Here is a 15188-nt window from a genome sequence, read left to right on the forward strand (position 1 = left end):
AGAACTGACCACTACACTAGGGTCTTGGACTTTGTGATACACCCCCCGGCAAGCCTTGCGCTGAGCAGAGGCCTCCAGATGGATTACATGGTCAGTGGACCCCCGAGGTCTCCACATGGGGCACACCTACAGTGAGCTCTGGCTTCTTTCTTCTGTTGAGGGGAAAAGGCTCTTCTTTTCCGATACTTCCCACTCTAGCTGTCCTTTTCCCCCACCAGCTAGAGTCCTGCCACTTAAGAAAACTAAATTTTGAGGACTCAGAGAAAAAGCCGTCCCAGGTAATCAGTTATCCAAGTCCTGGCTGCGCAGCATGAGGACTATGGCCAGGCCTCTGTCCAAGTCAGCAAGCTTCAAAGGCACTGACAAGGGTGTGAGCTCCTCCCCCTTCTCCCATGTCTGTGCTGAGCATCCTCGACTGTTGTCCCCTTGCTCCCCACCTCACCAGCCTGCCTTCCCTAGAATGCATTTTCCAAGCGTTGTTGGGGGTGTGAAGCGCCGGGTGACTGGGCCTGATTTGGAGTCTTCATGACTCCCCCTCCGAGGCATTCTGTGGAGGTCTTGGAATTAGCCGAGTCTCCTCTTTCACGTCCCTGGTGATTCTTCAGAGAGCGGGTACCTGCCCCAGCCTCACTCAATACCCATAATTCATTCCTGGCTTAGAGCCCTCCATGCCACCTCCCTGCCAAACTAATTTAGCTGTCAGTGTTTTTCCTAGCAATATTGGTCCTAAATTTCAATGCTGTCTCAGCTCTTTCCATAAAGCCAGACTGAGAGGAGGGGATGAAATAGGGAGTAAAGAACTGTGCTTCATTTATCTCTTGGACTCTTCCCAGATGATAAATTTAGTTGCCAAATCCTGATTAATCTCTTTTGTCATTTTTTAAAGTAATAAATAGATTTTCTTGTCTGAGCTAGAGACAAGGCAGAGAAAATGGGGATTAGGCAACAGATTTAGCGTTTAACAGGGACCGCAGGTCTATGAACTCTGTGGAAAGATCAAATAGTAGAAGGAAACTGAGTGCAAATGGGGCCCCACCTTCTAAGGAAACAAACTGCCTGACACATGCCTGAGTGAGGGTGCTCACAAAAAATATTAATAGAATGAATGGATACACGTGAGAATGAATGGAGTTCATAGGTCATAAATTCCTTCGATGAACATCACTTGATCCTACCTCAGGCTAAGATGGTCTGGCAAGTGTTTTCTATAAAAGGTCAGAGAGTAAGTATTTTAGACTTTGTGCACCATATGGTCTCTGTCACAACGACTCAGTTCTGCCTTTGCAGTGCGAATACAGCCAGAGACAATACCTAAACGAATGTGTATGGCTGCGTTCCAATAAAATCTTGCTTTATCTCACTGGAAACTCTGGAGGCAGGTCATAGTTTGCCAACCCTGGACAAAGGTATGGAAAAGATCTGGGTTCAAATTCCAGGTTGTTCTTCAGCTGTGCTACAAGGCAAGCAACAATCTCAGTACAGTGTGTGGCTCACAACATGCATTCAGTAAATCATTATTATTTTGTTATTGTTTTGCCGTCTGTCTCTCCCCAGTGGAATGTAAGCTCCATAAGAGTGGGGATTCTGTTTTGTTCCTTCTGTATTCCCAGCACCTGTGGCAGAGCCTGGCATGTGTAAGTGCTCAGACCTGGATGGATGGATGGATGGATGGATGGATGGATGGATGTGGATGGATGGATGGATGGATGGATGGATGGATGGATGATGGATGGGAGGAAGGGAGGGTGAGTAGGTGAGCTAAGCACAAGACGTACAGGCTCTCTAGAGTATTAAGAGTAAATTAAAAAAAAATCTCTGACTGCAAGTCTCCTTATAAGATTATAGAGGAAGCCGGGGACAAAGAATCTGATGAAGGAAAGTCAGGGCCAAAGTAAGAACTCTTCAGGAAATGCCAGTTCTTTCCAGAGGTCAGAAGCTTTAATTCTGGAACCATCTGTGGAATCATCTCCACCCTCTGTATCAGAAAGCACAGTGCCACAGCCAATACCTTGGAGAGATGCACATGTCACAAAGACAGGTTTTCCTTGGCTATCTTTTTAAGTTTTCACTTACTCTGCCTTCAGATAGTCCCAATTCACACCTCCATTAAATAAGGACAACGTTGGCATTAAACAAAAATGGGGATGAGGCCAGGAAAAGATTGGCCAAGTTTACCCAAAGTGTCCTAAGGATAAGCTTGTTGTCTTAAATCTGTTCTAAGGCTGATTTCTTCTTTGGTTCCAATGAGAATTTCTCTTCAATGACGTTCTCTTCATTTAGGACCCTCTTTCTCTAATAACTAATTGAATTACCATGGAGGTAGAAAAAGCATCAGGCGCTGAGTCAGGAGGCCTTCCTTGATTCTGATTACTGTATCACCTCAGACAAGTCACTCTACATGTCTAGACTTCTGTTGCCTCACGTGTGAGAGAATTAGGCTCTGTAACTGCTATTCTGAGTCTCTGAGATTGGGTAACCCAACGAGCCTGCTCATGAGGAGCTGGCTAGGTTGGGTGGCCCCGGCAGGCTAATCTCTTCCCTGGTAGCAAAGTGGCCCTAGTGGCGGTGTCTCAGGCAACAAGATAGTCTTCCTTAGGTCCATGTGTGGCAGGGGAGGATATGCCATGTTCTCTTGAGAATAGGTCTAGGCATGCTATGAGTCACGTGGGATATATTCTCATGTCCAACAATAGCGACTCATTGGTTACCTCCTTCAATGAACAAAACAAGAAGCTTGATGAAAGCCACCATGGCAGAAAAGGGAGGGGGACCCCTAGTACAGCTCTGTCCTCTGAAGCTGATGGTTGATTCTTTCATGAGCCCACTTCTTCTTTTTTTTTAATAATAATTTTTATTTTGTTATGTTAGTTACCATACAGTATATCCTTAGTTTTTGATGTAATGTTCCATGATTCATTATTTGCGTATAATACCCAGTGCACCATGCAATATGTGCCCTCCTTATTACCCATCACCGACCTGTCCCAATCCTCCACCCACCTCCCCCCTGAAGCCCTCAGTTTGTTTCCGAGTCCACAGTCTCTCATGGTTCATTCCCCCTTCTGTTTACCCCCTCTTCCTTCTTCCCTTTCTTCTCTTATCGATCTTCCTATTTCTTATGTTCCATAAATGAGTGAAACCATATGATAATTGTCTTTCTCTACTTGACTTATTTCACTTAGCATAATCTCCTCCCTCTCATGGTTCATTCCCCCTTCTGTTTACCCCCTCTTCCTTCTTCCCTTTCTTCTCTTATCGATCTTCCTATTTCTTATGTTCCATAAATGAGTGAAACCATATGATAATTGTCTTTCTCTACTTGACTTATTAGCTATTGTGGACAATGCTACTATGAACATTGGGGTGCATATGGCCCTTCTCTTCACTACGTCTGTATCTTTGGGGTAAATACCAGGTAGTGCAATTGCTGGATCATAGGGTGGCTCAATTTTTTACTTTTTGAGGGACTTCCACACTGTTTTCCAAAGTGGCTATACCAACTTGCATTCCCACCAACAGTGTAAGAGGGATCCCCTTTCTCCACATTCTCTCCAACATTTGTTGTCTCCTGCCTTGTCAGTTTTTGCCATTCTAACTGCCGTAAGGTGGTATCTCAATGTGGTTTTGATTTGAATTTCCCTGATGGCTAACAATTGAACATTTTTTCATGTGTCTGTTAGCCATTTGTATATCTTCATTGGAAAAGTGTCTGTTCATATCTTCTGCCCATTTTTTTTATTTGATTATTGGTTTCACGTGTATTGAGTTTGAGAAGTTCTTTGTAGATCTTGGATACTAGTCTTTTATCTGTAGTGTCATTTGCAAATATCTTCTCCCATTCCGTGGGCTGCCTCTTTGTTTTTTTACTGTTTCCTTGGCTGTGCAGAAGCTTTTTATCTTGATGAAGTCCCACGAGTTCATTTTTTCTTTTGTTTCTCTTGCCTTTGGAGACGTGTCATGAAAAAAATTGCTGTGGCCGATGTCAAAGAGGCTGCAGCCTGTTCTCCTCTATGATTTTGATGGATTGCTGTCTCACATCGAGTTCTTTCATCCATTTGGAGTTTATCTTTGTGTATGGTGTGAGGGAGTGGTCAAGTTTCATTCTTTTACATATGGCTGTCCAATTTTCCCAGCACCATTTATTGAAGAGACTGTCTTTTTTCCACTGGATGTTCTTTCCTGCTTTGTCAAAGATTAGTTACCGAAAGAGCCAAGGGTCCATTTCTGGGTTCTCTATTCTGTTCCATTGGTCTATGTGTCTGTTTTTGTGCCAGTACCATGCTGTCTTTGTGATCACAGCTTTGTAGTATAGCTTGAAATCCAGCAGTGTGATGCCCCCAGCTCTGTTCTTCCTTTTCAACAATTGCTTGGCGATTCGGGGCCTTTTCTCGTTCCACACAAATTTAAGGGCTATTTGTTCCAGTTCTTTGAAAAATGTCATTGATTTTTTGATCGGGATAGCATTGAAAGTGTAGATTGCTCTGGGTAGCATAGGCATTTTTACTATGTTTATTCTTCTGATCCATGAGCAGGGAATATTTTTCCATCTTTTTGTGTCTTCTTCAGTGTCTTTCAAGAGTGATTTGTAGTTCCTAGAATATAGATCCTTTACGTCTCTGGTTAAGTTAATTCCAAGATAACATATGATTTTTGGTGCTATTGTAAATGCAATGGATTCCCTAATTTCTCTTTCTTCAATCTCATTGTTCGTGTCTAGAAATACAACTGATTTCTGAGCATTGATTTTGTATCCTGCCACATTTCTGAATTGCTCTATAACTTCTAGTAGTTTGGGGGTGGAGTCTTTTGGGTTTTCCATATAGAGTATCATGTCATTTGCAAAGAGAGACAGTTTGACTTCTTCTTGGCCAATTTGGATACCTTTTATCCCTTTTTGTTGTCCAATTGCTGTTGCAAGGACTTCTAGTACTATGTTGAATAATAATGGCAAGAGTGGGCATCCTTGTCGTGTTCCTGATCTTAAGGGAAAGGCTTTCAGCTTTTCCCCATTGAGAATGATATTCGCTGTAGGCTTTTCATTGATGGTTTTTATGAAATTGAGGAATGTACCCTCTCTCCTTACATTCTGAAGGGTTTTAATCAGGAAAGGATGCTGTATTACTGTCTTCTAAAGCTGTGCTTTGTTTTGTAGGATGTTGATTTGCCCCCCCTTTCCTTGCCCCCTCCAATTGCTGCACCATTGCCTGACAATGTCCCCGTGGTCTTACCCTTGACCCCCCCCCCCCGTAGCTGCTCTACCTCCAGAAGTCTAAAGAAACCCCACTCAGCAGTGGAAAGCCTGTATCCTTTTCAGCTCACTGGAGGCACCCACCATGCAACCAACAATAAAGATGCATGGGCCACCTGGGTGGCTCTGTCAGTTAAGCATCTGCCTTCAGCTCAGGGCATGATCTCAGGGTCCTGGGATCAAGACTTGCATCCAGATCCCTGCTCAGTGGAGAGCCTGCTTCTCCCTCTCCCTCTGACTGTTGCTCCCCCTGCTTGTGCACTCTCTGTCAGATAAATAAAATCTTTAAAAAATAAAAAAATAAAGATGCCTCATAAACACAATGGTTCTGTGTCAGGAGCATGTTCCCCCTGGGTGGGAAGAAAGCAAATCAGAAGCTCCAGTGGGTTTTTTTCAAACCCAGGAGACACATACAGATTCTGATGTGCTCCCCCCCAGGGGATGTTCTCCTCACTGCCACATTGACAATCACTGCCCAGAGCCTTGTCCCTTTCAAATATCTCCTGTAGTCCGGTATGTGCTGTCCCTGAATTGTGGACACAGACAGAGAGGTACAGAAGGAGTGATATATGGACTCAGGCCCAGGGAATGATCACTGAGTAAGGGACAAAAGAAAAGGTTTGCTTCCACATCCTGCCAAAGCCTGTGGGAGGTGGGAGTTGGAGCAGTGAGAGGCAAAAAAGCACTCTCCCCCTCCATCTCTCCCCCTCCCTTCGCCTCCCAAATTTGCCCCCCTCCCTCCTTTCCTCTCTCTCTGCCCTCCTTCCCTCTCTCCCATACGTTGGTGTGGCATTTTACTGTGGGAAGCAGAGTGAGGACGAGTAGATTTGGTAGATCCATCTTAATTATTCACTCGACATGATGTCTTTTTCTTTCAGTTTTTCATGGCAAACACTGCGGCAGAGTGGGGGTGCTGCTGCTGCTGGTGGTGGCTGGTTGTGAGGAGCGGAGTTCTTATCAACTTCCAGACGACAGTACTCGCCTTCCCTTTGGTTTGGGGAGGGCAGTCCATCCTGATGTGGTTAGATGAATGCTTTCGAATATTCTTAGGACAATGCTTCTCAAACTTCATATATAAGTCACCTGGGGATATTGTTAAAACAATTCAGTAGGTCTAGGCCTAATATTCCCCACTTCCAACAAGGTCCCAGATGATGCTGACCCCCCCTGATTTGTGGGCCACACTTTTGAGTATCAGGGCCAATTCCTCCTGCATCTGTTTGTTAGTTACTTGAATCAGTAAGCCCAGGCTCTCTGAGTCACCTTCCGGGACCCCTCCCTACCCCAGAAGTTACACTGTCAATGGTCCTCTTTCTTTTGAGCATTTTCAGGGGAGCAAATGGGCACAGAATCCTCTGTATTATTCTTCAGCCTGAAAACAAAAGCATTGGAAACCTCTAGCGGTCCAGAGAGGGCCCAACTTCTTTGTGCTTCAGACTGATGGAGTTCAGGGGAATTTTACATTTCCATTACTCCTGTAGCGATTCTGTAGTTATCTATGGTTAACAGAGTGCCACAAAACTTGGCTTAAAATGATAAGCATTTATTTTCTCTCCATTTCTGTGGGTCAGGAATTCAGGAGTGGCTTACCTGGGTGACTCTGGCTCAGGGTATCTCATGGGCTTGCAGTCATCTGAAGGTCTGACTGGAGGATTCATTTCTTTATGACCTGGTCTCAGATTTTAGACACTAGCACTTCTGCTTTATTCTGTTTGTTAGAAGCAAGTCACTAAGTCCAAACTATACCCAAAGGGAGAGAATTAAGCTCTACTTCTGGAAATGAGGAGTATCAAAGAATCTGTAGGCATATTTCTAAATCACCATAGATGCCCCAGGACAAGACATCACTGTGGTGGGTGACACACTTAAGGGTTTGATACCCTTGGCTTTTGCTCTTTTCAGGGCACCTATAAAGTTTTGATATCAGAGACCTACTCCTTGTAAAGACATTTCAAAATAGAGTCAACAATTCCATTCCACTGTGACAGGAACCCAACTCCTTGTGAAACTTTGAAGCAGTTATAAAGCAAGGAGGGCCATATAACAGAGTGACTAAGAGCCAGCCTCAAGGGTCTTAGAGTCCTGAATTCAAATCCTGGCTCTGCCACTTCCCAGTTGTGTACCGTTGAGAAAAATCACTTAAGCCTCAGTGCCTCTATCTTAAAAGAGGGGAATAATATAACACTGTATGTTGACTATACTGGAATTAAAATTTTTTTAAAAAAGGAGGGGATGATAGTACCTATTTCGGAGTATGAGGTGAGAATTGGATGAGATATTGCATGTAAAGTGCAAAACACCGGGCTGGCAGATAGTAAGTGCTCAGTACGTATCAGCTACTATTAGCTGTTATTCTGCTGTCCTGCTTCCATCTGAGGTGAGAGCTTTCTCTGAAGAAACACTAGCCACAGTAGCTGTGCTTTTCCTTCACTAGTGGCCCTTTTTACACCTTCTTCAAATTCTGAGCGGTCCAGTTGAGCTCTGCCAATAAATGAAGACTGTTCCGCACGCGGGCAGGTTGTCTTGGCAAGCCAAGGCAGAACTCCTCCTTGGGCTAGTTCCGCTTCGTAAGAAGAAACATTAGCCAGAATCCGCGGTGGAGAGAGGCCCAGCTGGCCCCTCTCTGCTGACACAGGTTTCTTTTTCAGCACTGAATGGGCCACGGCTGGCTCCTTCCAAAACCTAGCACTGGAGTGGGGCACAGTGTTTTTGCCAGAAAGCACCAATTCTGTTTTGAGCTCCTGAAGGAAACTGACAGGTTGTTTTGAATTGAACCCCACATCAGTTCGGGGCAAAGTACTTGGAAGTCTTCAGGAAAACAGAAAACACATTTGTTCTGTGGTACATTTTAAATTGGTTTTAATGTAGTAAAAAAGTACCCTGACGAGAATTTTGATAGGCTTTTATTCCACCCTTATGTCTTTAAAGCCCTCAGAGAAATCCTTTCTAGTTCAGCCTCTGTTTTCTCTCCAGGTACTTAGTCTTCCTACAGATCAAAAGGGATCTCTACCATGGCCGCCTCCTCTGTAAAACATCAGATGCTGCCTTGTTAGCAGCTTACATCCTTCAAGGTAATGACTTTTGACAAGATGAATTTGCTTTTCATGCTGAGTACTGATTATATTATTTCAGTTACTACAGATGACTACTTCTTGGATATAAACAGTATCTGACTTGAAGCAGAGTCTGAGTGGGAGGACTTTGCCTAGATGCCCTAGGTCCCGAAAGCTCCGACCACTCAACCCTATGCTGTGCCCAAGGTCTTTCTGCAGGCCAACACCTTCAGCTCATTGTGACCCTGTTTGGGGTTTCCTCCGCCCTTGGTTGATAGAGTTACTGAGACTCTGGAAAGTCATTTAAATGAATTTTTTCCTAGACTTTCATGCAAATCTCAAAGGTGTGAAGTATCTTGGAATTCTGGTGTCCCTTTCAGAGACCTTTCCATTCAGAGTGGTCAGGGTTGGAGTGTTTACAAGTAACAGACGCATTTCCTAGCATCCTAATAAGGCAGGGTTGAATCTGTATCCAGTTGATGCCAACTGCCTTTTTTCCCTTTTTTTGCAAAATAGCGGGAAAGGTATGCAGTCTTCATGTATGTGAAGCCTTCTCCTTCCCTGAAATGCAGGGGCTCCTAAGTGCACTTTCGAGACTTCTCTTAGTCCTTAGGCCTGAAACTGTCACCAGATTGTTCGGGACCACAGCACTAAAATCACGGTTTCCATTAAAGAATCTGAACTCTTAATTGGAAATCTGTGAACTCCAGGAAGCTACTTTGTGAAGAGAACCTGAAAAATGCTTGCCAATAAAAAACTATAGTTCTTCTGTTAGGAGAAATATCATAGCTGCATTAAGAATGTAAAAGTCCACACATTGCAACTTTGACTTCTGAGAGTCCTGTTTTTAAAAAGCACCTAATCACCAAGTCTAGAAGGTGCCTGCCAACTCTAAGTACAGAAAGAGAACCTCTTCATTTTTAAAGGAGAACTTGGTCCTAAGTGAGATTTTAAACCCCAGTCTTTCCACCAGATTTACCCTGACAACCATATTGAATTGTTCTATTTTTTCCCTTTGAAGAAATAATTGATGTCCAATATTGATGTTTTCCACTTGGAGATTTCTAAATAAAATCATAATAAATGACTTCATGGCTCAAGGTCACTCTGGACTATAGGCCTAGGGAAGCTTTTAGTCTCTTGCTGAACAATAGAAATTCCCAAGTAATTTGGAAGACACAATGAGTCGATTTGTGCACAAGTACGATATTCACCTGTGAGAGGAGGGCACATTTTCCTCTTAATATTTTCTCATCCCTCAAGATTCCTCATGGGCTCTGGTTGTGGTTCTCACTAAAGGAGAAAAGACAACCACGAAGCAGCTGGCACTTTTTAACATACTTCCTCCTAACATATTCGTGATGTTCCCTGTGAAACACTTCCTGTGTAGTGGGCTGCGTTCTGACTTGCTTTGTGGAGAGCGCCATGGGCCTACCACCCTCCCCGCCACAGAGCTCACCGATCTGAGATCCCAGCAGCTTTAGGGATGGACTCTTTCTAAATGGGTGGAGGAAAAAGCCCCCCACCCTGTGCAGAAAACTAGGAAACGGGGTGCTCCTCAACTCAATGGCCAGTTTTAGCCAGTCTTCCCACTCTGAGGTTCTCTCCAAGGGGCCTGACACCTGGCTAGCCCTGAATGAGTATTTACTCAAATGTATTCATTTGATTTGATTTGATTTGATTTGATTTGATTTGATTTGATTTGATTTGGACTAAGAGTTGACTTCTGAGTTTGGGTCATGGCTCATTCATCCGTGTGTCCCTGCTAAAATCCTCCAAACTGAGACTTAGACTTCTGATCTGGCTCAGGCTCAAAAGACTGTATCATCCTGATCAAGCTGTCTCCTGTGCTGCCACAAAGAGCATTGATCCCATCCCTTTTCTCGAGGCTGAATGGATAAAGACCGCGATGCAGGCTTCTGCTCTTTTATTGCATATTTACTTGTGGTGACCACAGAACACAGACTTGGCTGTAGTGTCTCTGCTTAGGCTTGGTATCAACCCAGAGCGCACACCTGGGAAAACAAAGGTAGGCATGCTTCTGAGGGGCATGCCCTCTGCCTGACCCACAGCCATGCTCAAGATCCATTGTTCTTTATAAATTTGGTATATGCTTTGGCTTTTGTTCTGTGTGTTAATTTCTTGTTGCTTTACCAGTGATGATTTACCTATCTCCACAACTGTTTTACTCTGCTTTCCTTTTGCAAGCGGAGATTGGGGATTATGACCCAGGGAAACACCCTGAAGGCTACAGCTCCAAGTTCCAGTTTTTCCCAAAACATTCAGAGAAGCTGGAAAGGAAAATTGCTGAGATTCACAAAACAGAACTCAGGTACGTGACCCTTGGTTCAGGCTCAGGACACTTGGTCCTCCAAAGCCTGACCACACAAACCCTGAGCTGCGCCCTCTGCTCCTACAGACCCAGTCCTCCTGACTCTGGGATGTGCCATTTTCACCATTCCACTGACAGCACAACCCCAAACCCTGGTGTAGGCTGAGGCTTGAGGGCAGCAGGGACATTATATTGTAAGGAGAACAGAGAGGGACTGGCCTCTGAAGTGTATCTGCTTCACTAAGATAAATGAAGAGAGAGAGGGAAGAAGCGTGGACTAGGGAAAAGGAAAAGAAAAACATAAAAGAAACAACAGAAGAGAAAATAGGAGGCATGTGAAAAATGGGTAAGCCTCTACCTTCAGTCTGTGGCAGTGTGACAGATGGCTTCTGGGTCAGTGGATGGGACTGTGCAGGGCTGGCCTGGTTCATAAATGCTGGGGGTGCCCTGAGAGCACTTGGTCCAGGGGCTGTGTCTTCAGTACTGCCTCACCCAACCCACAGCCCTACACAGAGGGAAGGAGGGGAGAAGCAGCTGGAAGCAGGAGGCTTGTCCTCCTTAGATTCTCTTTGCCCAGAATATGCCAAATTCCATAAAATAGCATTAATATATCCGCTCACCCATATTATGTAGGATTTTCTAGAAGACTGTTTAAAACAAAACAAAACAGAAGAGCCTGGGCGGCTCAGTCAGTTAAGTGTTCCACTCTTGATTTCAGCTCAGGTCATGATATCAAGCCCTGTGTCCGGCTCCACCCTCAGCAGGGAGTCTGCTTCTCTTCCTCTCTCCTTCTGCCCCTCCCCCCCCACACGTGCTCTCTCTCTAAAATAAATACATCTTCAAAAAAACAAAAAACACAAAATTTTTAAAAAAAGAAAAACCAGTAGTGTGTATGCACTCTACTTTGTGTGGCATGCGGGAGCACATAGACCCCAAACTGATAAACCATGGAGAAAAGGCCATATACAATGCAGTGCTGTAAAATAAAACATGCCATCATATTAGTACGGTACAACTTTTTAAAATCTTTTTAAATGTTTGCTTATCTATCTTCCTGGGGAAGGATAATGCCCAAGGGCGGGGGGGGGGAGATATTTCTGATGTTAATATTAAGCTTCAACTTAATATTGCACTGGCTCCCACCCTCCCCGGGAATGGAGACAGCTATCATAGGTGAAACCCTGGCGCCTCCCCATCCGTCTCCCTGTGCTGGTGTGGCCTTTTTTGAGCAGGCTGGCTCCTCCCATCACTGTTAGGGAAATAGTGGCCCCTTGTGGTAAAGGTCAGAATAAACATGGACCTTTGAGGGTTCATGGTTCATTCAAAGCAGAGATCAAGGATGTGCTGGGACAGCCAGAGGCACTGCCAGGAGGGTTTTAGAGGTCAGAGCAGTGGGGACAGCCATCCAGAAACCTAGCAGGAGACAGGGGACCCCCCAGGAAATGATGCCTACTTTGAGGGCCCTGGAGGCTTGGGCCAACTCCTGGAATGAATGGAGCCCACAAGACCTTCCAGCTTCCAGACAGGGAATGAGGACGCTCCCTGGAAGGGGCCGTGGTGCTTAGCTGCCTGTGGTGCCCAGCCTTTTGCCTACCACACCAACATTTCCCACACACCTTCTCTGTGCCTCAGGTGTGCTGAAGGATGTAGAAATCTGCAGTCAACAAAATGCCTACTTGCACATGTTGGCCTCATCTTCATTATGTAAAAATATGTCTGTTTCCTTCCTCCAGCTCTAACATGAGTTCCTGGAGGGCCCAGACAGTGCACTTTATTTCATGGTAGATTTTACAGCAAGCAGCATGGAGGCTGGCACAGAAAAGTGCTGACTGATGTCTCTCCAGAGGGACACTAGGGGGAATCTGGCCTGCTCCTTCCTGCTCTGCCTCGTCTTCCTGCACTACCGTATTACTCGAGACGAATGATGAACTTAGAAATCAGCAACTTTCAGTCCTTCCCACCAGCCATCAGAGTTGTTGCTGACTTGACAAACTGCCCACCTCTCCTCGCAGAGAAACCAACCCATCTGTAGGAGTGTGTCTGCTTCACCAGGGCTCTGGACCCTGAGGGCGCCTGAGGTGACGCTGCCACTGGTTCTGTGTGGAGCTCAGGAAAGCATGTGATAACAGCAGCAAAGGGAATGATGCTAAAGGTCCCCTCCTCAGATGGCTTGGCACTAGGGCTGCTTTCTTCCTTTTTCTGCTTGTTTCCTTTCCATAGTCATCACCCTATGGATAAACAGAGCTATTGTGGAGTCTGGGGAGCTCAGCACTGTCTCCTGCTGTCTCTTCACCCTCCATTCCCATGTTCCCTTCTGGTAAAGGAAAAGCGTTGGCAGCACCAGCGAGATATATAGGCCCCTTCTTTGTATTTCAGTCTAGATCAGATCACAGATGAGAAACCCATGGCCTGCAGCCAGTGTACAAGTGTGTTTTGTTTGCCCCCACAGTATTTGAAATTGTGAAATACCACATAAAAATCAGTATCTCTGACTTCCCATTTACAAGCAGTGCTTTTAACATCTAGCAGTGCTGGGCCCTGCATTCCCACATGACTACAGTCTTGGAGCTGAGGAGCAGCTGCCCTCATTCAGTGAGGTAGCATTCCCCAGTTCGCCACAGTCCCCACCACTCCCTCCTGTCTACACTCAGCCCATGTCATTCATTATGTAGTCAGCCTCAGTCTGAAGACATCTGAGTTTTTGACCCTAGACAGGAATCTCTGGAGTTGGTCCTGAACAGGGCAGGGAGCACACTCTATGGAAAAACTGGAGTGTAAGACTTACCCTGAATGCTAAAATATAGATATAGATATAGATATAGATATAGATATAGATATATAAATTAGCGAAAAAGAGAGTGTGAGTGAGTGGGGTAGTGGCAGAAGGCGAGAATCTTTCAAGCAGACTCCCCGCTGACCGCGGAGCCCAACACAGGGCTCGATCGCACAATCCATGAGATCATGACTTGAGCTGAAATCAGGAGTCAGACACTTAACTGACTGAGCCACTCCATGAAAGCTTCTTAATGGAGAGTTTATCTCAGGGGAGTCTATGAGAACAGGAAACCCTGAAATCATCTCATTTTCTTCATTCCAGTGGTCAAACACCAGCAACATCAGAACTGAACTTTTTAAGAAAAGCACAGACATTGGAGACATATGGAGTGGACCCTCACCCATGTAAGGTAAGCCCCCCATGTGGTCAGAGACTGCACTGACCTTGTCTCCTCCAGAGGGCGACAGGCAGGGAAGGAACACGCCTGCGCCATCCACCTTCAGTATCGGGTTGGCTCTTTTAGTGAGAGGCCAGAGAAAATGTCACTCCTTTTGAAAACTCCTCTGGCTTCCACGCTACATAATTTTGTGGTGCCACATCAATGTCAGAGGGTCCGAGGCAAAGTCAATCTAAATAACAAATCCGAAGCTGGGGCCCCACTTTGGCAGCAGTGGGTAATTTCGTGGAAATGAAGAGAGGAATGTGGAAGGCCCCCCACGGGGAATGATCAGAGGCTGCTCAGCGGACTGCCCACCCTTCCCTGACCTGTAATCTAGTTTCTTTCCAAGAGCGGGTTTTATTGACTGCAGCAGCGTAAGTCACTGCGCGGAACTGCAGTGGAGTCGCATTTAATTCCATTATGCGCCTGCGAGGGTGAGACGGGAACCAGCCAGGGAGGCTCTGCCCAGAGGAAACCTCTGTAATTGCTCACATGTGTCTGGCAGTTTGGAGAAGAGCCCAAGCAGCCACAGTTACTATGGAGAGCAGTGGAGACACAAGGCTTCTTCCCCTCTCTCTGTGGCTGTGTCCCTCCACATCTCAGTTGCTTTGACACTCCTGGTCTCTGCCTCAGTTTCTCCAGCTTTTGTCTCTCTCTTTCCACTACTGGAAACCAGTACAGCTGGTTTCCACTACTGGAAACCACTGAAGCTGATTCTCAAACTGATCTGAGGGAGCCAGTATCCTATGGGAAGAAGAGGACTTTGAGATTTTTCTTCCTAATGAGGGGACACCATAAGTTTCCAACAAAAATTAAAAGAAGAGAATAGAGGGGCACCAGGGTGGCACAGTTAGTTAAGTAACCAACTCTTGATTTCGGCTCTGGTCGTGATCTCAGGGTCATGGGATTGAGCCCCATGTCAGGCTCCACACTCAGCAAGGAGTCTGTTGAGATTCTCTCCCTCTCCCTCTGCCCCCTCCTCGAATAAATAAATAAACCTTTAAAAAAAAAAAGAAAGAAAGAAAAGAAAAGAAAGCAAGGAACCCAGTAATGTAGGTGCAGAGTTGTATTTCCCTTGGCCTCTTGGTGAGGTGATGGTGATTTGTTCTTGCATAGGATTTGATGCTGAAACTTCAAATATGAACTTTGAGAACATTCTGGCACTCAGAAACCCTGGTCACCTTTCCCACCCCATACAGTTCCCTATCCACCAGCACAACCTAATGCCAGATAACCCCTGTGTTCTTGGGGACCAGCACAGTCAGAAAACACATTCATGCCTGTTAGTACAAAAAAAAAAAAAAATTGATGCATGGGTATTTACAAATGAATTAGCGAAT

The 15188-nt window shown here is 45.3% G+C and overlaps 1 protein-coding gene across 5 annotated transcripts in view; it reads left to right on the plus strand.

Moving 5' to 3' along the window:
- FRMD5 (FERM domain containing 5) overlaps positions 1-15188 on the plus strand; it is a 294977-nt gene that overhangs the window by 255793 nt on the left and 23996 nt on the right. For all 5 annotated transcript variants that reach the window (XM_019801587.2, XM_034661042.1, XM_034661040.1 and 2 more), the window contains exons 5-7: positions 8222-8319; positions 10510-10633; positions 13731-13818. In XM_019801587.2, the coding sequence (XP_019657146.2) occupies positions 8222-8319; positions 10510-10633; positions 13731-13818 (310 nt within the window). The remainder of the gene's footprint in view (positions 1-8221; positions 8320-10509; positions 10634-13730; positions 13819-15188) is intronic.

The sequence above is a fragment of the Ailuropoda melanoleuca genome, chromosome 5 (genome assembly GCF_002007445.2).
Source record: "Ailuropoda melanoleuca isolate Jingjing chromosome 5, ASM200744v2, whole genome shotgun sequence".
NCBI classification, from domain to species: domain Eukaryota; kingdom Metazoa; phylum Chordata; class Mammalia; order Carnivora; family Ursidae; genus Ailuropoda; species Ailuropoda melanoleuca.